Here is a 22626-nt window from a genome sequence, read left to right as displayed (position 1 = left end):
CCAGAGCCCATACAGGCCTGCCTGCTGCTTCTTTCCCCATGTCTGATCTATCATAGGGCCTTCTCGGGGCTTTTTTGTACTGTCTCTGAATTGGTCCATTTCCTCTTCCCTCTCTTTTTCTCTCATGAGCCTGGCTCAGACCCCCTCACCCCTTGCTCATTACTGCCATAGCCTCCTTGCTGTTTTCCCTGTCTTTATCAAGTTGCTCTTGCCTCCACTCCATTCTGCTCTCTGCCACCTGTTTGATCTTCCTAAAATAGTTTTCATTATGCCCGTCTCCTGCTCAGGAAGAGACTGGCTTCCTGTTGTTATTGGATCCAGTTCATCTATCTCTACGTGATGTTAAATTCCCTGACTATCCATATTTACCTTCTAATACATCTCAATGTTAGTGTTAATTCATTCAATAAATATTTGACTTCATGAGCTAAGAGTGATGGGATCATAAAGAAGAAAAGTTGAGGAGTCTGCTTTAAAAGGCTTACAGTTTGATAGGAGAACTCATCAGAATTCACTAATTCAGCCAAGCTAGTCATCTTTAACTTTCCCCAGTCAAGCAAAATTATTCGTGTCTCTACTCATACTGTACTCACAAATTACAATGTTTGTAGGCTTTTCCTCTCCACATATCCAAACAAAAACCTCATGATTCAAGGGATAATCAAGTATCCCTTTTCTTTTTAGCTTACCTTTTTCCTCTCTGTAATTCCTTATAATATTTATCGTCTAGACATTTTATTTTAATACCTATACAGCTTCTGCATTTTTTTACAGAGCACTTTTTTGTGTTTTATCTTATTTGAGCATTAATGTAGATTTGGTAGGTGATAGTCCCATTTTATAGAAGAAACAGCATCTAAGAAGTTAGGTGACTATATACACTTGTGTGGCTAGTGAGCTGTGATGTTGTTCTTGGATGTGCACTCTTTTGAATGTTTGAAGGTAGTGTGGTCCAGAGGAAGAGCATGGCTTTGGAAGCCTAGAAATATGTGTGGTATCAATGAAGAGAGTAAAAAGTGCAGAGGGTTCTGGTTCAGGCTTTGGTTCCAGTTACGGCTCCACTCCTTGTCTTCTCTGTGACTTCAGGGAAGTTGCTCAGTTCTCTAAGCCCTGTTTCCTTGTCAGCATTGTTGCTGGCTTGCCTCTTATGGGGTTATTTTGATGTCCAAATATGGATAACTAACTAATTAGCTAACTTTGCTGAGTACTTACTAAATACCAGGCAATGTCCTAAGTGTTTTACATGGATTATCTCAGCTAATCCTCACAACAGCTCTCAGAGATGTTCTTTGTTTCCAATTGACAGATGAGGAAGTTGAGGTACAGAGATGTTAAGTAACTGGACCAAGTTTATGTAGCTACCAAGTGGTGAAGCCAGGGATTGAATGTAAGCAGCCTGAGTCTAGAACCGGTATTCTTAACCATGGTACTATACAATTGTTTTTTAAGGTGTTCTGTAGACTGTAAAGTGTTCTGAACATACAGAAGTCCAGGCTGCAAGGAGCTGCATGGCCCTGCCCACCTGTGTAATGGTGAATAGGGAAAGGAGGGGGCAACATGGAGATTTTGCAGAGGAGGAGAGAAATGGTTTCCTAGGGGGTCTGGCCAGGATTGGAGATGTGGAGAGGTGTTTGGGGGCCATATATCTGGCTGTTGGCTCTCATTCTCCTATTAGGCTATCTGGCCTGCCTTAGAAAGAGGGTGGAATGGAGGAAGACCCTGTTCAGCCAGTGAAGCCCAGTGCAGACAAGACAGGTATCCCTCGGCCCAGGGGATCTACATCCACACTGTACCCGGTAGAGCCATAGATCAGACCCCAGGACAACCTTGTTTGCTACTTAGGGGCAGGGACTGTTGGTTTCTAGCCCATTAGATGGATAAATGAATGAAGTGGTTACATAACCCTCTTGAGACCTCTCACTAGAATGCATAATCTTAATTAAATTAAACATTTAAAATTATAAAAGTAATATGGTTATTAAAGAAATTTTGTGAAAAATAGAAAACAAACCATCTCATTGTTTCTCTTAAGGAGATGCCTAGGAGGCAAGGCCAAGAGTACAGGGGACAGGTGGCTGAGGTGAACTGGGCACTGCCCCCACTTGTAGGGGGCAAGTGGGGCAAGTGGGACTCTCTTTTTCTGACCACCACCCTTATTAATCCGTTTGAACCTGATACTCTTAGGGTTCAGAGCCTGGCCCTTTATAACAACTAGAAGGGAGGAAGAATGACCATGGCAACCTTTGCCAGTGTTGCGGGAGCTGGGGTACTTGACTTGCTTTGCTGTGTGTGTGTGTGTGTGTGTGTGTGTGTGTGTGAAGTTGCCTCCATTGCTGCCTTTCCTTTGCTGTGGGCAGGGGGCCTGGCTGCTCTCGCCCAGGGTGAGATTGAAATTCAGACCCTAATCACGTGGGTTTGGACCTGACTTCAGAGTTTAGAAAGGGGAAGGAGGAGGAAGAGCACCAGAAAGGGGTCGAGAGACCCTTACTTTGGCTGTGTGAATGTGTCACTTGATGCTTGTGGGTCTGCTGAGGCCTCACATCCTGGGGGTGGGAAGGGTGGCAGTGACGGTGAGGGGGTGCAGATTAGGAGGATCAGCAGGGCTGATCCCAGCCGTAGGACAGCAGGGCTGTCCCAGCAGTAGGACAGTGTACTCTAGAGGTGAGTGTTGAGGGTCTTTGGCGTGGGCCTAGTCCCTTATATGCTGTCCCTCTTGACTGGCCCAGGTGAAGCAAGGGGGCACTAGGACCCAGAGGCTAGCTCGATTCCTGACAAGTCTAGAGCAGCACTAGCGCAGAGTGAGACTCATCAGCTGGCAAGCAGGATTCGGTGTCTCTGGGTTCAGGAATCCTCCAGCAGCAGAGGGGACTTGCTCCTCAGCCCCCATCTCTGTCCCCACCCCTACCCCAGTAGGCCACCCAGGGAGGTCCATGGACTGGGGAGGGCCACGCTTGCTGGCTTCTGTGTTTGTCCATGAGGGCCTGGAGCCCTGACCCTCCTGCCTAGGTTTCTGCCTTTTCTCTCTGTCTTTGGCCAGCTGGGGGAGGGGGTAGAGGCCGGGTGAGCAACATGGCCCAGAGCAAGAGGCACGTGTACAGCCGGGTAAGTGGCCCTGATCTGGGATGGCCACAGGAGGGCTTCTGGAGAAGGCCTTGGGTGGCTGTGGACATTGCTGTGGGGGGTGGGGAGACAGGCGGGAGCTAGGCTGGGGCCACTCGCGGCCCTGACCGTGTGGGACTGCACAGGCTTCCCTTCACAGAGTTGGGCCCTCTCTGGGTACTGGTGAGGCCTGACCTTTGACTCCAAGTGGACCTCAGGCCAGAGGTTCCTGAGGGGGCCAGACTATCTTGGGGATTACGAATGGGGTTGGTGGCTTGGAATGGCCTTTCAGTGAAGTCTTTCCTTAGAGCTGCTTTGTTGTTTGTCACTCGCTTTCTTGCTCTTCTGACTGAGATTGAATCTGTAGCCACTGTTGCGTCCACCTGATTCTGAGAGGCTTTATTAGGGTTAGGAGGTTGGAGAGCGTCTCTGAGTTTGGGGCCAGCCCTGATGTTACTGTCAGTTCCTTTTATTGTCAGGTCCGTGAGAGCCACTCGGCTGTCCCAGGTATGATTTGGCCTCTCGGAGCCCCTGGGAACGGTATCCTCACCTTCTTGGATGAGCTGTTTGGGGAAGATAGTTAGGGAGTCACTGGCTCTGGCAGAGCTCTCTTATGAAGCCAAGTGGGGGCATCAGAAGGGGGCCCTGTGGAGTCTTCAAGGCCATCCTGTCACTTCTTCATGCTTCTTTCTCTGTTTGTTGCAAAGCCCCTGGTTCATAGAGCTGCTATTGCTAAAAATGGCTTAGGTGTGATTTTTTTCTAAGCCATGGGCCTGTTTGGAACCTAATTTCATGTTGTCGTGTCATCACGGGTATGTCAGAAGATGAGAGCTTCCCAAGGACAATGTTTAGTCTATCCCCTTACCTTGTCCATTATCACCGTGGATAGGGTGAAAAGCCATCCATTTGAACCACTGGGCAGAGTCTGGGGGACAGATGCGGGACAGATCTGAGGTACCCGATTTACATGGCCTTTATTTTTCTCTTTATAGCGACATAGCATGAGTGAGGGATCTCCAGAACTTGTGGTTAGAGAGTTGATAGAACAGGGCTCAGGCCAGGAAGAAGGGAGTAAATCGTTGGATGGGCTTGGTGAGGCATCTAGGAGTGTGCTGGTGGGGGCGGGGGAAGTCAGGTCAGGAAGGAGTGGTAGTGACTTAAGGGCTGGAAGGAGGCACAGTTGTGTGCCCTCAGGGAGGACAGGCAGCAGTAGGGAGGGAACAGGATTCTGTGGGGTCACTCACTGACTCACCTGTCTTCCCAGCTCAGACTTTTGAGTCAGGCACTGGGTTGTGGGGAGCCTGGTCTAAACTGAGTTATTTGTTTGTGCTTCATTCCCCTCCTAGGGGACAGTGCTCCTTGAGAAAGCAGCTGTGTGGGGTGACATTCACAGATCTAGCAATGAATTCTGATTTATTAAATTTAAATATAATTTCTTGAAAATTCTGGCAGATTCCAAAGGCGTTTGGAGAAGTTTTAGAACACAGCACTGACATTTTTCAAAAGGGAATTTGGTGGTGGTGGGGGGGACACTTTACCTTGAGAATGGGGTTCAGGGAAGTGACTTTTGATCCTTTTTCAGGCCAGGATCCTGATTGGGACCTTTCTTATATATTAGGATGACACCGTTGACCTGAGGCTTTTAACTATGTATGTTTGCATGTGTCTTTCAGACTCCCAGTGGCAGCAGAATGAGTGCGGAGGCAAGTGCCCGGCCTCTGCGAGTGGGCTCCCGTGTGGAGGTGATTGGAAAAGGCTACCGTGGCACTGTGGCCTATGTTGGAGCCACGCTATTTGCCACTGGCAAATGGGTAGGTGTGATCCTGGATGAAGCAAAAGGCAAGAATGATGGAACTGTCCAAGGCAGGAAGTACTTCACTTGTGAGGAAGGGCATGGCATCTTTGTGCGCCAATCCCAGGTACTCATCTCCTGCTTCTGTGTGTGTGTGTGTGTGTGTGTGTGTGTGTGTGTGTGCGCGCCAATCCCAGGTACTCATCTCCTGCTTCTGTGTGTGTGTGTGTACATGCTTTGTTGCATGTGCGGCTGGTGTGTTGGTGCTTGCTCCCTTTTCCTGGGCATGAGCATAAGTCTCTGGTTGGTAGAGTGGGAGGTAATGGGGGAGGGAAGATTAAGAGCTATTCTTAAGGAAGCTGCCCTGTACCCCAGGTTTGCTTAAGGCCTGGGGAGGGGCCCATATTACATCCAGCCTTGATCTAGCTATATTGAGTCTATTCTGTGGCCTCAGATCCAGGTATTTGAAGATGGAGCAGATACTACTTCCCCAGAGACACCTGATTCTTCTGCCTCAAAGGTCCTCAGAAGAGGTAACAACCACCCACTTAAGTTGCCTCCTCACATCCAGGAGTCCCCAGGACTTCTCCCCAGAACAAGGGGCCACAGTGGACCCTGAGAGTTTCCATCACCACCATATTCCCTTGTTATATCTTGCCTAACCTGCCATGATGTTCTCTGCCTCTACCCCTCTACATAAACACACGCTTTGTTTCTGTTTGCATTCTACAGAGGGAACTGACTCAAATGCAAAGACCAGCAAACTGGTAAGTGGTTACGGGTGGGGGTGGGAGTAGTAGAGGGAAGAGGGAGAGGAGAAAGAGAGGAGGGAGACTCAATACCAGGCAGGTAGAAGCAATAGATGAGTAAACTGAGTTAGCCTTCCAGTCTCCATCCTCCCTGAGAAGGAAGCTTTCTGGTTATGAGTTGCTGCTTTAGGTGTAAGGGTGGTATCAGGGAAAAAGCTGTTAAGGCCCAGAAGTTCTGGATCAATTGGAGCAGAGGCTGGGGGTGAAAGGGAGGACAGGTCTGACCCCAGTAGTGTTGTTGCCAACTTCCGACCTTTTGGTATCCAAGGCTGCCAACATCTGATGGGTGTAGGGTAGGGGTAAGGTAAGAACTGGAGAAAGAAGGTGCTTTCTTTTTCACAAGTGAATGGAGAGGAGCTGGACCCTCTGCCACCTGTTTTAGGCTGTATGCCAGAGGGCCTGCTGGAGTCTCCCTCCGCTGCTCTGCGCAGGGTGTGTGAGGTGGGGCTTCAGACTCTCCAGCTGCTCTGGGTCAGGGTGTGGGCCTCTTGGAAGCTGATCCATAAGGGAGCCCTCATCTCACTTACCCTGGATTTGACAGTGATCTGGCTCCCCCCATACCTGGGTATGCCTGAGTTGGTCTTAATACCTACACCCAAGATATCTGGCCAGCTAGCACAGTGTGATGTTTTACTCTGTTCTCTAACTCTGCCCTTTCCTACTCCTCACGCAGCGGGGCCTGAAGCCTAAGAAGGTGGTGTGTTTACTATTCGTGCCTGGGTGGGTGAGGGCCATGAGCCCCCTCCCCAGCTGTCCTGCATGTCCTTGGGCTGCATGCATGTGTGTGTGACCCTGGGGCTGGGATGGCCAGAGGAAATGGCAGCCTTGGCTTTCAGAGTTCCTTTGAGGGGTGCAAGGACATCAGGCTCAGGTAGTACTCATTAGGGATGATCCTCATTCCTTCCCACACTCCTGCCCATCGCCTCAGGACGTCTAGTCAGAGACTCCAGGCATTTGACTGTAAACAGTAGCACCATGGAATAGAGCATTTACTGGGTTACAGTGGATTCTCACTTAGCCTCAGCTTGGGGGCAGTGGGAGGAGAGACTGGGGGTCTGGAGGTGAGGAAGGTACCAAGTGAGGTGGTTAGGTAAGGAGGTGGGAGGTCAGGGAACAGAGCACAGGAAGAACAGTCCTGAGTTGAAAAGCCTGTGTTGTTCCTATCTCTAGGTGGGTACTGCCATGAATGCCCACCCTCACTGTGCTCTGTCAGTCTTTCACTGCCTCTTCCTTCCTCTGGTGGTGTGCCTGAGGCCCACCTCCCACACCTCCCACACCCCTGAAACTCTTTTAGTCTTAAGTTGCTGCCATGACCACTTCCTCACACCAGCCCTTGCCTTGGGCCTATGCCCATGCTGTCTCCGACCTGCATGTGCCTGTCAGACCTGTATGTGCTGTGCTGTATGTATGATTCTGTGATTTCCTTGTCACCAGCCTGTTTCAGGCCCTTCTGACCTTGCATGGAGAGCTACTAGATTGGGGCAGTGGAGGGGAGAGTAAAACATCTTTTTTTTGACTTCTGGTTGGTGGGGGTCCTCACTTTGGAGTTTTGCCTTGGAAGAGAGAACATGATGGTACTTGCTTTGGGGTCCTGGCTTGGGAGGGAATGGGGATATAAAAAGGAAAATAATTCTCAAAAGGATGCTGGACCCATTCCAGACACTTGGCTTCTTCCCTTGATTATTGGCTCCGGGTTGGGGTTCCCATCTCACATCAGACCCCTGAATAGAGAAGAGGATGGACCTGCAGTCCGATATCTATGGAGGAGTTCTGGCTGCACTCTGACTTGACCCTGAGAAGGGACCTGAGCTGTGCCCAAATCTTGGGGTTTTGGCGGCTGCCTAGGGAAGTGTGGCAAAGCCTAGCCTAGGCTGCCTGTGCTGGGATATAGCACCTTCTTGGCTCACGATGCAGAGTGTCAGTCAAGTAGTCAAGTCCTCCCCTAGGTCTTCCTCTCCAGTGCTTCTCTCACAGCACATCACTTAGCCCAGGGAACAGGGAGCTAGCGCCAGAACAAAAGAAGGAACTTTGAGGAGGAGGGTGGAAGAGAGAACCCAGATGTCTCTGCAAGGTGCCCAGTCCTTTCTGGAAGCCCTTTAGAGACAGGTTTTAACCTGACTACAACAAGGGTAGAGTTGGGAGAGGAGCCAAACACTGTCATTAGAGCTGCTGCAGCCCAGATGGAATGTTCCCCAGGTTTCTTAGTGTGCCCTGCAGAGCTGATGCAGCAGGAGTGCTGTGGGTACATGTGCCTGATGAGCCACCATAAGGGTATTGTCCATGTGTATGAGACAGAGCAGAGTTGATGGGGTTGTGGACAGAGGGGAGTTTGAGTATGAGAGAGGCCTGATGAAGCAGTGAGGCCCTGTGTCCCTGTGCAGTGATACCCTGGTCCCAGAGAGGTCATCCCAGAAATGGGATGGCCCCTAGCCCAATTTCTTGGAGCAAATTCTTGGGGCGGGGGGAGAGGGAAGGAGAGGGAGGAGCCAGAACCTGTTCTTTGGAGGAGGAAGCAGGGCGGGTTCAGCAGAGGACTTTGTCCAATCATGAGGAGGAGGAGGAGCCATCAGAGCCTGGTGGTTGCTAGGTGACTGAGGAGCAGTGTCTCCACCCCTAGTGGAGCAGAGGAGGGTGGGTGCATGACGTCAGGTGGAGCTGCTGCTGCGGCCACTGAGGCTGCCATCAGCCTAAGCTGGCAAACTAGGCCGGGTACCTCTCCGGTGCCTGCCGGAGCCTGGCTGTCCCCACTGCGCACCTGTGGGGGCTTCTGCATCTGAGCTGCAGCCATTTGCCAGCTGGGCAGCTGCTGGTCTGGGAAGCTGAGGCTGCATTGTTGGGATTTGATGCACTAATCTCCTGTCTCCGCCGCCTTTCCCTCTGTTCGGTCTCTTCCCCCCCTCCCTCCCTCCCTCCCTCCCTCCCTCCGTCTGTCCTTCCTCTGTGTTTGTCCATCTTCCTCTGTCCTTCCTTCTCTCCTCTCCTGGCTTTCTTTGGTTTTCTGCAATGATGAGACAGGCACCGACAGCCCGAAAGGTACTCTTGCTTGCTCTGGTCCTGCTGCTGGGTTGCCAGCGTGATGGTGGCAGCAGGCTGCTGGGGTGGGGGTGGGGGCTAATTGACTTCCTCTGTCTACCTGGTTGGGGGAAGAGGATGGTGATGAAGGTGGGGGGCAGGGAGGGGTGTGTGTCACTGCCATGCCCCACAACCTGGGCATTTGCTCCCTGACCTGCCTGCTTTTGGCTTTGAATCTGTGTTCTGGGCCTTGTACCCAGTGGCCTCACAAGTTTGGGCTTCAGGCAGCTTTTGCTGCAAACTGGCTCCGGATGCATTTCCTATGCTGGGATATAATGGCAGAATCTTGGGAAGCAGGTCCAGATGTCTTTGTGCCTCTAGCAGGCCTACCTCACCCAACCTTTGCTAGAATGACTCTTGGTTGTAATACCAGCATCCCTGCCCCACTGGGGTTTGTGTCAGGGGTCTTTCCCTAGAATAGTTTTTTATACACAGCTATGGAGGCTTAGCCCAGGGTAGTAGAGGTGGGTGTTGGTCTCCTTGGGAGACCTAGAAGCAGGGCCCAGGCCAAATCTTGCCTTTGCCAGAACTATGAGACACTGGGTATCAGGAACATTATTTGGGAGTTGGAGTTTATCATCTGTATCACTTTGCAGTAATCTGAGGGGTTTCTGGATTTGGTTTAGGGCAGTAGTTTCCCTATGCTGCTGTCCACCCTCCCCCTCTTTTCTTGCAGCTGGGTGGGGTTACTTTGCTGAGCTCTGGGCTTCTGGCTCATGCAATATTCATGGTCCTGACACCTGAGCCCTCTGCCCTGGGGAAGGGAATTGCTACCGGAACTGGTCCCGGGGAAGTGGGTGGGGGTGGGGTATTCAGTAGCGCTGTTCTGCCTTGGGGGCCTGATCTCCCTCTGCTGGGTTCCTGTCGCTCACTTTGGGCTCGTATCTTCATTCTTGTCACATGGTATTTCTAGGGAGTCCTCTGTGGAGTCTAGCACTTGAAGGAAGGGGCTGACCTGGGAAAGTCCTTGGGAGTGGTGGGTGGGCGGGGCTCTGGGCTAGAGTGGGAGAGGTTGTTGCAGAAGGACTGGTCTTCTCTACCAGCTGCTGTGTTGGTCTCCTGTGGTTCAGCCTAGGAGACAGAGACTTCCAGGATTTCCAGGGTGTCTGAAGGGGTGAGGTCTTCAAGGGTAGGACAAAGGTGGGAGAAGGAACTAACGGGAAATAGGAGTTCTGAGTTCCTGGAGTAGGAACGAGGTGATTCACTGGATGAAGGGGATGGGATGGGGATGGGGGAGGAGTGGTGGGGCCGCTAACCCTAGCCTCATTTCTGTTGCTTCTGCTCTCATTGCTGTCCCTTTTGCTGTCTTTCTGCCATTATCCTTTCTCTCCTGACTACTTCTCCTCTGGCTCCTGTTGCCTGTCCAGACTACAACCCGGCGGCCCAAGGTGAGGAAAAACAGGCCTCTGTACAAGCTACTGCTGAGTGTACACACACTCATGTTAGGCATGTGCATGTGTGTGGGCATGTGTATGAGCAAGTATAAGTTGATCACAGTGTATCCTGGGTTCTCTTAAGGGGAGTGAGGGGACTGAGGGTAATGACAGGCCCCTCCGGGGAAAGTGACTTCCGGCTCTTAGGAGGGTGTCTGAGCCGGTAGCTTGAGTGCAGAAGAGAAACGAGAGTGGTTGTGGTTAATCAAGGTATGCTTTCTTGAAGAAGGGCGTTTAGACCAGCTTGTGTGTGTGTGTGTGTGTGTGTGTGTGTGTGTGTGTGTGTGTGTGTAAATGTCAGGAGATAAGGAGGTGGGTGTATCTGTGAAAGACTTTGGGCTTGTGGTCTCTGAGTGTCAGCCCATCAGGAGAGCTTCAGGGCTCAGCACTGCAGAGAGGAGCATTGGGCAGGCCTGTCTGCTCCAGGGCCTCAGCTCCACAGGGGCCTGGGTAGTATCATCTGATTAGAGCCCTTGTGTCTTGGAGGGAGGGAGGTGACAGATGGGTTGGCTGTACTGACCTTGTTTCAGAGGGGAGCCAAGGATTACAACTTTCACCCTGGCTCTTTTACCTGCAGGGTCCCCTGAAGTAGATCAAGGGGAGGAGAATCAGCTTGATTTAAAGAGCTGGGGGGCCTAGTACCCCCACTTTTAGCCCAGCCTTCTCTGGGAACATGAAAGAGATCAATCTGTTCTTTTTCTCTGGGAATGACGCTGAGGCACTTTTTCCCTCTGGGGGAGGAGGGCACAGGCCCAGAGCAAAAATGGGATTGGGAGTATTAAGAAATTTCTAGAATGATCACAAGTGGGTCACAAAAGGAATGGTCTGGGGAGTAAGGGATTCTGCTCTAAGGGGTTGGTGCCAGAGCTTGGAGGAATGTGGGGTCAGTGCCAAGGGAGGAGCATTGTATGTAATCTTATGTCTTTTTCTGTCCCTTCCTCTCCTGCCATCCTCTCACCCCCACCCTGCCCCGGTCCTTTGTCACTATCTCTGACTGTGTCATTTTCGTTCTGCCCATCACTGTTTCTCTGTTCTCATTGTGCTTTGATACTCTCTGCCTTTTTCCTTTTCTGTCACTTCCCTCACCATATTCTCATATTCTGTCTTACTCTCTTTCACCACCCCTGTCCCCTACACTTTTTCTGGTCTGCCCCTACCCTGTCTGAATAGCCCACCCGCCCAGCCAGCACTGGGGTAGCTGGGGCCAGTAGTTCCCTGGGCCCCTCTGGCTCAGCATCAGCAGGTGAGCTGAGCAGCAGTGAGCCCAGCACCCCAGCTCAGACTCCTCTGGCGGCACCCATCATCCCCACGCCAGCCCTCACCTCTCCTGGAGCAGCCCCACCGCTTCCTTCCCCGTCTAAGGTAAGGTCTGGGGTTGGAGTGAAGAAGAACCAAGACACGAAAGGGCCTATGACCCCTGGCAGGGTCTTCGAAGTTTCCCAGGGTTGGGGGAGACCCAGAACTTGGATTAGAAGAGTGGAGGACACAGCATATAGGTATCCCATCGCTGACTAAGCTACCTTATACTCGCTGCCCTTCCACACTTTCCCCTTATGTATCAGGCTCTTCTCAGATGTTTGTATGCCACTTGCTTTGGCCCTGGGCCTGGAATGATGTCTGCACACATTCCTGTCCTTTCCACTCCAGCTCAGTCTTGATGGGGAAAACGGGGGAGGCTGTGCATAGACTGAAGTGTCTCTCCTTTGCAGGAGGAGGAGGGGCTGAGAGCCCAAGTGCGGGACCTGGAGGAGAAACTGGAGACCCTGCGACTGAAACGTGCAGAAGACAAGGCAAAGCTAAAAGAGCTGGAGAAGCACAAGATTCAGCTGGAGCAGGTGCAGGAATGGAAAAGCAAAATGCAGGAGCAGCAGGCAGACCTGCAGCGGCGCCTCAAGGAGGCTCGGAAGGTGGGACCTGGGATGAAGAGGGTGTCTGGGGAGGCACGGGGCCCAAGGAAGTGTACTGGAAGCTGAAACTGGAGCCTGGAGTGTCCTGTGAGAAAGGGTGCATGAGGCGGCAGCTCTGTGCTTGTACCCCAGCCAACCTCCACTCCTCTTCAGGAAGCCAAGGAGGCCCTAGAGGCAAAGGAACGCTACATGGAGGAGATGGCTGACACTGCCGATGCCATCGAGATGGCCACTCTGGATAAGGAGATGGCCGAAGAGCGGGCTGAGTCCCTACAGCAAGAGGTGGAGGCGCTGAAGGAGCGTGTGGACGAGCTCACCACTGACTTGGAGATCCTCAAGGCTGAGATTGAAGAGAAGGGTAAGGGGCCAGGAGCTGCTGGGGGCCAAATGGTGGGGTTGGAACTTTGTCTGAAAGTATTAATGGTTTTCCCCAGGCTCAGATGGTGCTGCATCCAGTTATCAGCTCAAGCAGCTAGAGGAGCAGAACGCCCGCCTAAAGGATGCCCTAGTGAGGTAGAGTCCTCTCGCTGCGCGGCTCACTCTCCTGTGAGCGCCCACAGGATGTGTTAGAGCGCCCACCACCCGGTGACTCTGACACACGCTCTCTCTCCCCATTTTCCCACAGAATGCGGGATCTTTCTTCCTCCGAGAAGCAGGAGCACGTGAAACTCCAGAAGCTCATGGAAAAGAAGAACCAAGAGCTGGAAGTTGTGAGGCAACAGCGGGAGCGTCTGCAGGAGGAGCTGAGCCAGGCAGAGAGCACCATTGATGAGCTCAAGGAGCAGGTCTGGGGAGCCCAGCGCCTTGCCCAGAGCATATCCACTGACTCGCTTTTTGGTGCCTTCTGTTTCTAGGCACCTTTCAGTCCTTCTCCTTGTTCCCTCTCTGTGACACAGGTGGATGCTGCTCTGGGTGCTGAGGAGATGGTGGAGATGCTGACAGACCGGAACCTGAATCTGGAAGAGAAAGTGCGGGAATTGAGAGAAACTGTGGGGGACTTGGTAAGAGAAGAGCAGACTCTGACTCATGACCCTGATGGAGGGTATTTGGAAGTGACTTGCTGAGAGAAGGGCTGACATGTGACCCCTGACCTTTGAGTAGGAGGCATGGTGAGTGAACCCACCCTGGCCTGCTACCATGACTCTGACTTTCCTTTGCCTCAACTCCCCTGTGGCCTCCCAGGAAGCAATGAATGAAATGAACGATGAGCTGCAGGAGAATGCACGTGAGACAGAACTGGAGCTGCGGGAGCAGCTGGATATGGCGGGTGCACGGGTGCGAGAGGCCCAGAAGCGTGTGGAGGCGGCCCAGGAGACAGTTGCAGACTATCAGCAAACCATCAAGAAGTATCGCCAGCTGACCGCCCACCTGCAGGTGCCTGCATACCCGCTACTCTCTGCCCACCGTCTCCCCAGGGCTCCCTGAGGACCCAGCTGTGCCTCATTGTCCGTCCCTGTTCCCAGGATGTGAACCGGGAACTGACAAACCAGCAGGAAGCATCTGTGGAGAGGCAGCAGCAGCCACCCCCAGAGACTTTTGACTTCAAAATCAAGTTTGCTGAGACTAAGGCCCATGCCAAGGTCAGGAAAGTGGGTGGGTCGCAGAGGGCTGCGTGTTGGGGACCCCAGCCTGGGTGTGGCGGTGGACTGATCTGGTGTGGGGTTCTGGGCTTCAGCTTCCTGGACGGGGGGGTGCTTTGTGTGGTGGTTTGGAAGACTCCTGGCCTGGGCCTGTCCTAGAAGCAGGGGATGTGGTGGAGCATGGCATGGTGGTTATGAGGCACTCTGCAGCCTGGCTGAGAGCCCACCTCCCTGTCTACCTCACAGGCAATTGAGATGGAACTGAGGCAGATGGAGGTGGCACAGGCCAACCGGCACATGTCCCTGCTGACAGCCTTCATGCCTGACAGCTTCCTTCGGCCAGGTGGGGACCATGACTGCGTCCTGGTGCTGCTGCTCATGCCTCGTCTAATTTGCAAGGTATGGTCTGTCAGTCACGTGCCCAACAGGAATCTGTTGGACTTGCTGTGAGCCAGGCACTGAGGATGCCAAGTGAAGTTAACAGTCATTGTCCCTGCTCACAGAGTTTATGATGTAGTGGAGGAACACAGTCAGCAAAGTCACAGATGGATGGATGTATATTACAGATGGCATGTCGTGAAGGGGAGGTAGCGTTTGTTTTTTTTTGTTTGTTTGTTTTTTGTGGTTTTTTTTGTTTGTTTGTTTTTTTCTGGTACGCGGGCCTCTCACTGCTGTGGCCTCTCCCGTTGTGGAGCACAGGCTCCGGACGCGCAGGCTCAGCGGCCATGGCTCACAGGCCGAGCCGCTCCGTGGCACGTGGGATCTTCCCGGACCGGGGCACGAACCCGTGTCCCCTGCATTGGCAGGCGGATTCTCAACCACTGCGCCACCAGGGAAGCCCGAGGTAGCGTTTTTGAGAGAGCACGGTTGGAGAGCTGATTTAGATAGAGGGATGTCACTGAAGGAATGACATTTGAGGTGAGACTTAGAAGATGACTAGGAGTTAGTGGGGAGGTAATTGTCAGGATAGCATTCTAAGTAGAAGGGTAGCAGGAGCAGCAGCTTTAAGGCGGGAAAGAGCTTGGTCCCACTGGTCCTGCCACCCTTTCATCCCCACATCCCAAATCTTCATAACCACCAGTAATTACATCATTACCCTTTCCCCATGTGATAGTCCCTGCCCATCTAAGAGCTGTTTCTGCTTTCTCCCACATGTATCCATGCCCCCTACATAGTTGCTCAGCTCTCTCTATTCCTGAGTCTGTGTTCTCCATCCTCTGCTCTGAGCCCCAGCTCTCTGGTGCTTCTTCCCACAGGCAGAGCTAATCCGGAAGCAGGCCCAGGAGAAATTTGAACTAAGTGAGAACTGTTCAGAGCGGCCAGGACTTCGCGGAGCTGTGGGGGAGCAGCTCAGCTTTGCTGCTGGGCTGGTGTATTCGCTGAGTTTGCTGCAGGCCACACTCCACCGTTATGAGCAGTAAGTAACCCCTGACCTCTACTCCAGGGCCACGGGTCCGAGATTGGCTGGAACTGAGATTGCCTGGTAGACCCTTGCCTCACAGGGCCCTTCTCTGGTCTCTAGTGCCCTCTCTCAGTGCAGTGTGGACGTGTATAAGAAGGTGGGCAGCCTCTACCCTGAGATGAGTGCCCACGAACGCTCCTTGGATTTTCTCATTGAGCTGCTGCACAAGGATCAGCTGGACGAGACTGTCAACGTAGAGCCTCTCACCAAAGCCATCAAGTACTACCAGGTCTGGAGCAAGAATTCAGCCTTGGCACAGGAGGGAGGGAGGGTTTCTTCTGCTGGAGGCTGTTGCCAGTGTAGCCAGGGTTGTATGTCCCAGGCTGATGGCTTGAGGCTTGTAGATGGACTCACCTTAGGATGCAGCTCCTTGAGGGTTTTGGATGCTCTCATACCTCTGGAGTCCCGTGATGACAGGGTCAAATTGCAGTTTGGGAAGAAATCTCCATTCTTCCAAGGCCTAAAGACTGTCTGTTTCTTTGCCATCCCTCATCAGCATCTGTACAGCATCCACCTCTCTGAACAACCGGAGGACAGTACCATACAGCTGGCTGACCACATTAAGGTGAGGTGTCTGGGCCAGTGGTTGAGCCCCTTATAGAGATCAGAAATGGAAGACATCAGATCACACCCTCAAGGGGTGTCACATAAGACTGGAACAGGGTCACTAAGGCAAGATCAGGGAAGCCAGAGGACCCACTTATGGATGGGGGCCAGCCGAGGGTGGAGACTTCTTAGAGATGGTGATGGGGCAGAAGGGCTCCTGTTGGGGGCTGACAACGACCTGCTTCTGTCCTCACAGTTCACCCAGAGTGCCCTGGACTGCATGAGTGTGGAGGTGGGACGGCTGCGGGCCTTTTTGCAGGTGAGAGCACAACTAGATCTATTTGAGCTCCTCTTCCTTTTTAGTCCCCACCTCCTCGCCCCAGCCCTAATGCTGACTTGGCTCTCTGTCTGTTTCCTATTCCCTGAGTAGGGTGGGCAGGAGGCTTCAGATATTGCCCTCCTGCTCCGGGACCTGGAAACTTCGTGCAGTGATATCCGCCAGTTCTGCAAGAAGATCCGGAGGCGAATGCCAGGGACAGATGCTCCTGGGATCCCAGCTGCACTGGCCTTTGGACCACAGGTTTGGGCTGTGAAGGGGGATGGGAAGAAAGCCAAGTAGAACCAGGAGGGGCCCAGCATGTCAAGATCTGGATATGGTCAGGGGACAAGAATGGTTTTGAGGTAGCTGGGAGCTGTGGTGCTGGGCCCAGAGTGGGCTCCTGACTCTGGCTTGTTGCACAGGTATCCGACACACTCCTAGACTGCAGGAAACACCTGACGTGGGTGGTGGCTGTGCTGCAGGAGGTGGCCGCTGCTGCTGCCCAGCTCATTGCCCCGCTGGCAGAGAATGAAGGCCTGCCTGTGGCTGCCCTGGAGGAGCTGGCTTTCAAAGCAGGCGAGCAGGTGGGCTGGGAAGGCTGGGCAGAAGGTGGTAATGGGGGAGTCAGGTGGCCAGTGTGGGGTTTTCACTACTGCCCTTGGCACCTGCAGATCTACGGGACACCCTCCAGCAGCCCCTATGAGTGTCTGCGCCAGTCATGCAACATCTTGATCAGTACCATGAACAAGTTGGCCACAGCCATGCAGGAGGGAGAGTATGATGCAGAACGGCCCCCTAGCAAGGTGGGTGGGGTAGCTCCTTGGAGGGGCTCCAGGGGCCTGGAGGAACAGGACTTGGAGAGCTGCTGGTAATCGTAGGAGGGAGGGCTGGGTGGCATCAGGAAGGAATCTGGGGAGCACCATCCTGCTTAGAAGGCAAGGAGAAGATTTTCCCTTTGACTGGATCTCTGAAAGGAGTGCCTTGATGACCTCCTCTCCCTATCCCTGTCCTCTGCCTCCTGTCCCTACCCTTAGCCTCCCCCAGTTGAGCTGCGGGCTGCAGCCCTTCGTGCAGAGATCACAGATGCTGAAGGCCTGGGCTTGAAGCTTGAAGATCGAGAGACAGTTATTAAGGAGTTGAAGAAGTCACTGAAGATCAAGGTGCAGATAGGGAAGGCTCTGGACCTGGGGGGCCAGGAAATAGCATGGGGCACAGGGAAGCAGTGAGTGTTGGTGATCATAACTGAGGGGGGCTGGGGGTTGAGTGGGGAGAAGTGGCACCTGTGATCAGTGGGAGTTCTCGTGGGCCCTCAGGAAGCTTTCTATATCATGGTCTATCCCAGGTCTCTGGGGGGCCATGGGAGGGTGTAAGGGAACTAGACGCTCTCTGCCCTTGTCCAGGGAGAGGAGCTCAGTGAGGCCAATGTGCGGCTGAGCCTCCTGGAGAAGAAGCTGGACAGTGCAGCCAAGGATGCAGATGAGCGCATCGAGAAAGTCCAGACTCGGCTGGAGGAGACCCAGGCGCTGCTGCGGAAGAAGGAGAAGTCAGGCACCTTCCCAGGCCCCTGTTCACTCCACCCCTCCCTCCTGCCAGCAGCTCCCTGCCGCCTAGCCCAGGGGGACAGACGCCATCTTCCTTCCCAACTGACATCCCCATCGTCTCATCCCAATCTGAGCCTCTTCTGCCCCTGGCTCCTCACCAGTAGGGCTACTCCAAGGACTCAGTTAGGACTGAGAAGGGGGTGTGGGGCCATGGGGAAGGGACACTGTCCAAGCCCAGATTCTCTTTCACAGAGAGTTTGAGGAGACGATGGATGCACTTCAGGCTGACATCGACCAGCTGGAGGCAGAGAAAGCAGAGTTAAAGCAGCGATTGAACAGCCAGTCCAAGCGCACGATCGAGGGGCTCCGGGGTCCCCCTCCCTCGGGTATTGCTACCCTGGTGTCTGGCATTGCTGGTGGTGAGTGCAGTGGAACAGGCAGCACTAGCCCAGAGGAGATTGGATGGCCCCCCTCCTGCCCTTGGCTTCAGTTTGACTTCTGCCCCCCTCTTTTCCCCCTGGATATTCAACCAGGGACATGCTTGCCCAGTTTCACTCTTTTTTTTTTTTTTAATTTTATTTATTTATTTTTGGCTGCATTGGGTCTTCCTTGCTGCGCGTGGGCTTATCGTGGTGGCTTCTCTCGTGGAGCATGGGCTCTAGGCACGTGGGCTTCAGTTGTTGTGGCTCGCGAGCTCTAGAGCACAGGCTCAGTAGTTGTGGCGCACAGGCTTAGTTGCTCCGTGGCATGTGGGATCTTCCTGGACCAGGGCTGAAACCCGTATCCCCTGCATTGGCAGGTGGATTCTTAACCACTGTGCCACCAGGGAAGCCCTCTGGCAACTTTCACCAAGTTTTTACTTCTTGAAGGTATGTGCAGAGTTCTGACCAAGGTGAGGCAGTGGGGCCTTACCAAGTTGTTGGTGAAGCTCAGAATTACAGTGACAATAGACTCTAGTAGATGTCCCTTTTGGGTCTACAGTCTGGCTTTTCTGTCCCAGCCCTGTATTCCAGAGGGTCATCATCCTGCAGCAGGCTGGGCTAACTGCTGTGGTATCCACAGCAGTGGATGGTGCTTGCTCTTGATTCCTCCTCTGCTTGGGCACTGCATTTTTTCTTCCCCACTGAGTTCACGTGGCTTCACCCTATAGAGTGGTTGTCTCTTCCATTGCTGAATTCTCCCAGTTTCACTTGGGGCTTGTGTTCTGACCTTTGCCTGGTCTCTGGACAGACCAGGCAAAGGCTCTTTGCCTGGTCGGGGCTCCTTACCTGGAGTTGTTCTGGCTTCCAGGCCTAGTCTCCTTAGTTTCCTGACCAAGGAGGCGGCCACCACCATGTTAGTTCTCATCTACCGTGTAATTTGGTTTTTGTTCTCTCTTCAGTTTCTTACTTACCCTTCTCACGTCCAGAAGACAAACTCCTTGTAATGGAATTAAACCCTCAGGATCTCTAGATCTCCCCTGCTGTGCTTGCCGTGTCAGCTGGCCTCACCTAGGGTCTTGTCCTCATCAAAGCCCCGCATCACTGGTGCCGCTTGACCCTGAAAGTGACCAAGCGTCTTCTTGACTTTAGACTCCTGTGGTGCAGACAGACGGCTATGTTCCTTGGGAGGGGAGTCTCCAGAATTACCGCATTGCGTTGTTTTAGCATAGGCTCTTTAAACAAATATTGGTTCTTAGTTTATGAAACTTCACACCAAAAAAGGGTGACTTTTGTCTCAGAGCACTGGGGAACCTGAGGAACATAGAATGTGGCTACATCCTCAGCTTAAGTTTTGCTGCTGGGGAGCACTGAGGGTGCAGGCCTATCAGGGTTTCAGGAGCGTTCGTCTGCCCTTCTGGGAGCTGGAGTCTGAGGCAGGGAGGCGAGAGCGGCTTCAAGCGCCTCCTGCAGTGCACACTCCCGCTGCCACTCTTCCTCACGCGTTGCGCCCTGTACCGTGGCCTGGCTCCCCTGTTCTGTCTTTCACGCATACTTGCTCTTTCCCCAAAAGTAGAGGCAGGGTCTTGTTAGAGAAGGTATGGTGATCAGGAAAAAATCTTCCTGCATGCCCAGGATTCCTCTGGTATGTCCCCCTCACTCCCAAATCATCTAATTCCTCTCTCCTCTTTTCCTGCTCCCCCATGGGCTATCCTGAGCACAGAAGAACAGCAGCGAGGTAGAGACCCATCCTGGTGGGGGGTTAACAGGGCTGCTGGGAATTGGGGCTGGGGGAGCAGGGTGAGACGGCCCCCTTGGGAGCAATCAAGACTGGAAGTAGGAGGGGATAAGGAAAGGGGATGAGTAGGAATGGAGCCCATCTTCAGCCTTCTGCACCTGGGGCTCATGACATTTGTTATGGTACCCATAGGAGGTACCTCTGGGCAGGCTCCGGGATCTGTGCCAGGCCCAGGGCTGGTGAAGGACTCACCACTGCTGCTTCAGCAGATCTCTGCCATGAGGCTGCACATCTCCCAGCTCCAGCATGAGAACAGCATCCTCAAGGTGAGGAGGTCACAGGGAGGATGGGTAGAGGTGGAGTGCAACTGCCTCATTGATGATAGATGGCAGGGCCTTCTATCACTTATTACCACTACCCTTCTTCCCCCTTCCCCCACAGGGAGCCCAGATGAAGGCATCCTTAGCAGCCCTGCCCCCTCTGCACGTGGCAAAGCTCTCTCTCCTACCCCGTGAGGGCCCTGGCAGTGATCTAGCTGCTGGAGTGCTGTATCGTAAGACTAACCAGCTGCTGGAGACATTGAATCAGTTGAGCACACACACCCATGTCGTGGACATCACCCGCACCAGCCCTGGTATGGACCAGCCAACTCCTGAGATGAAAAACACACCTCTTCCCCTTGCCTCAGGCAATTCCCATGCCAGAGAGGCTCTTCCTAGCACTGCCCTTTGGCCTCAGTGTTTGATTTGCTTGATTCACCTACTCTCTTACATGTCTACTCCATGAGCAGGTCCAGTATCTGCACTAATGACCCTTAATCCAGTACAGCTGCCTGCCTGGGCCTTGGTGGGCCTCACTAGACTTCTCTCCCACAGCTGCCAAGAGCCCATCGGCCCAGCTCCTGGAGCAAGTGGCTCAGCTCAAGGCCCTAAGCGACACCATCGAGAAGCTCAAGGTTAGTTTAGACCCTGCCCTTTCTCACCCGACAGTGCCTGCTTCAGAGCATTCCGTGGTGGAGCCTCTAGCATGTTCGTTTCCACAAGGACTCCCAGGGTTCCTGGGGGCCCAGCCCTGTGCTAGATGACACACTGGGGAGGAGATGGAAGGGCAGGCAGGATTCCTGCCTTGGGAACCTGCCCTCACTCCCAAACAGATTCTCATCAACAGAAAACAGATTCTTATCAACAAAATGGGTTGAGCTAGGATCATCTTTATTTTTTTATTTTTTTTTAACATCTTTATTGGAGTATAACTGTTTTACAATGGTGTGTTAGTTTCTGCTTTACAACAAAGTGAATCAGTTATACATATACTAGGATCATCTTTAGAGTGTGTGGTTTCAGGCACAACTTCTGTCAGAGCTGATATCACTGCAGAGTAGAATGGTTGGAAATTGCTTCCCAGAAGCTATAGAATCTGAGTTGAGCCTTGAAAGGGTAAGTATCTGTAAAGTAAGGATATTGGGTAGAGATGGGATTGGAGGTGAGAGCAAAAGTATTATGATAAAGAGGATTGGTCCCTGCTTCTTTGGTATTAGTGTTCCTTCCTGTGAAACCAGGGAGGTACTGGGCTAGACTGTGGGGGTCCCCTAAATGAATCCTTTTCCCCTCTGCCAGGATGAGGTCCTTAAGGAGACCGTATCTCAGCGCCCTGGAGCCACGGTCCCCACTGACTTTGCCACCTTCCCTTCATCAGCCTTCCTCAGGGTAAGAGGGAGCATGGGGAGGGGGAGGGGGAGTATGGAGGGCTCAGGTGGGTCCTTCCCCTCTCCTCCAGAATTTGAAGAGGCTTCTAGCGTCTCAGGTCGAACAACTGAACATCCTGAGAAATCTGGCCAAGTCTTACTTGCAAGTATCTTAAGAGTGCTTGTATTGCTGCCTGAAATTCCAATATGTTAGCAGTTAAACATCTTCTATGACTTTTGACACCAGGAGGGGCTCAAAACTCCCTTGTCAGGCTGTGCACCTCAATTCTGATTTGGAAAATGTGGTCATTATAGCCTAGCAGCCTCAAAGCCTCAGTCACCCAGGGTCTCAGTGCTCAGGGACCCTGTCAGTGGCATACAGCTCAAGTGAGCCCCTGACCTAGAGGCCTCTTCCCCTTCCCAACTCCCAGGCCAAGGAAGAGCAGCAGGACGACACTGTATACATGGGCAAAGTGACCTTCTCGTGTGCTGCTGGCCTTGGACAGCGACACCGGCTGGTGCTCACCCAGGAGCAGCTGCACCAGCTTCATGGTCGCCTCATCTCCTAAATGCTCCTTCCCTCGCTGTCCTCTTCTACACTCAGCCCTCCTGGTGCCGCTCTGCCTGATGCATAGCCACCAGGTAGCCCCCAGGTAGAACCGCCTGTGTAAAGCTGTTCCTGCCCCTTTCAGCTTCACTCCCACCTGTCAGTGCCCTGCCCCTGCCCCTTGACCTGGTTCCCCTATTTCCATTCCCTGACCTCTGCTGGAACTTGCTGTTCAGTTGCTCCCTCCTTCCTGAGGAGCCTCAGGGGCTGTGGGGGGTAGGTAGGCTGAGACCCCCACCACCAAAGGTCAAGTGAGGTCTCCCTGATTGAGGACTTCACCCCTTGATTAAAGTCACTTCTGCTTCAGTGTTCTCTGTGTGGTGTTGGGAGTGGGACTTGGGCCATTTGGCTCAGAGCAGGAGTGGAGGAGAAGGGATGCTGAGGAGGCTCTGGCTGGGTCACATTTGAAGGTCTCCCTCTGTAGTGACCAGTAGAATGCCAAGTTCCTCAAATTTGTGTGCAGTAAGTTTCTCGGAGCAAGGGGAAAAGGGCTAGACCACGGGCTCAGCCTCTGAGTTCATTTATGGAGTTAGGAGGCCAGGAGTATGTAGTCTCTGCCAGCAGGCCTGCCTCTGCTTTCTGGGTCTTCCATTGCTCTTCAGGCCGGTGTTTGGAGCT

At 53.0% G+C, this 22626-nt stretch overlaps 1 protein-coding gene across 10 annotated transcripts in view; it reads left to right on the top strand.

Annotated features, from left to right (window-relative positions):
* Nucleotides 1–22314, top strand: part of DCTN1 (dynactin subunit 1) — a 30479-nt gene extending 8165 nt beyond the window's left edge. The window contains exons 2-32 of one of the 10 annotated variants that reach the window (XM_055089271.1): nucleotides 4773–5018; nucleotides 5346–5424; nucleotides 5624–5658; nucleotides 6374–6394; nucleotides 8716–8733; nucleotides 10140–10160; nucleotides 11376–11567; nucleotides 11915–12112; nucleotides 12266–12470; nucleotides 12547–12625; nucleotides 12738–12897; nucleotides 13009–13113; nucleotides 13295–13486; nucleotides 13576–13692; nucleotides 13939–14091; nucleotides 14949–15109; nucleotides 15215–15383; nucleotides 15651–15719; nucleotides 15957–16019; nucleotides 16131–16280; nucleotides 16442–16603; nucleotides 16691–16822; nucleotides 17054–17179; nucleotides 17420–17562; nucleotides 17813–17979; nucleotides 19703–19717; nucleotides 19910–20043; nucleotides 20159–20351; nucleotides 20593–20672; nucleotides 21334–21423; nucleotides 21833–22314. In XM_055089271.1, coding sequence (XP_054945246.1) covers nucleotides 4791–5018; nucleotides 5346–5424; nucleotides 5624–5658; nucleotides 6374–6394; nucleotides 8716–8733; nucleotides 10140–10160; nucleotides 11376–11567; nucleotides 11915–12112; nucleotides 12266–12470; nucleotides 12547–12625; nucleotides 12738–12897; nucleotides 13009–13113; nucleotides 13295–13486; nucleotides 13576–13692; nucleotides 13939–14091; nucleotides 14949–15109; nucleotides 15215–15383; nucleotides 15651–15719; nucleotides 15957–16019; nucleotides 16131–16280; nucleotides 16442–16603; nucleotides 16691–16822; nucleotides 17054–17179; nucleotides 17420–17562; nucleotides 17813–17979; nucleotides 19703–19717; nucleotides 19910–20043; nucleotides 20159–20351; nucleotides 20593–20672; nucleotides 21334–21423; nucleotides 21833–21970 — 3795 coding nt within the window. In that variant the 5' untranslated portion in view covers nucleotides 4773–4790 and the 3' untranslated portion in view covers nucleotides 21971–22314. Of the gene's footprint in view, nucleotides 1–4772; nucleotides 5019–5345; nucleotides 5425–5623; nucleotides 5659–6373; nucleotides 6398–8703; nucleotides 8734–10139; nucleotides 10161–11375; nucleotides 11568–11914; nucleotides 12113–12265; nucleotides 12471–12546; nucleotides 12626–12737; nucleotides 12898–13008; nucleotides 13114–13294; nucleotides 13487–13575; nucleotides 13693–13938; nucleotides 14092–14948; nucleotides 15110–15214; nucleotides 15384–15650; nucleotides 15720–15956; nucleotides 16020–16130; nucleotides 16281–16441; nucleotides 16604–16690; nucleotides 16823–17053; nucleotides 17180–17419; nucleotides 17563–17812; nucleotides 17980–19702; nucleotides 19718–19909; nucleotides 20044–20158; nucleotides 20352–20592; nucleotides 20673–21333; nucleotides 21424–21832 lie in introns of those variants that run through there. The other 9 variants (XM_028496819.1, XM_055089274.1, XM_055089273.1 and 6 more) reach the window with 9 other exon arrangements.
* Nucleotides 22315–22626: the final 312 nt, after the last annotated feature.

The sequence above is a fragment of the Physeter macrocephalus genome, chromosome 12, assembly GCF_002837175.3.
Source record: "Physeter macrocephalus isolate SW-GA chromosome 12, ASM283717v5, whole genome shotgun sequence".
In the NCBI taxonomy this organism is placed as follows: domain Eukaryota; kingdom Metazoa; phylum Chordata; class Mammalia; order Artiodactyla; family Physeteridae; genus Physeter; species Physeter macrocephalus.
The sequence above is the reverse complement of the archived record's forward strand: the minus strand, read 5'-3'. Positions and strand labels throughout refer to the sequence as shown.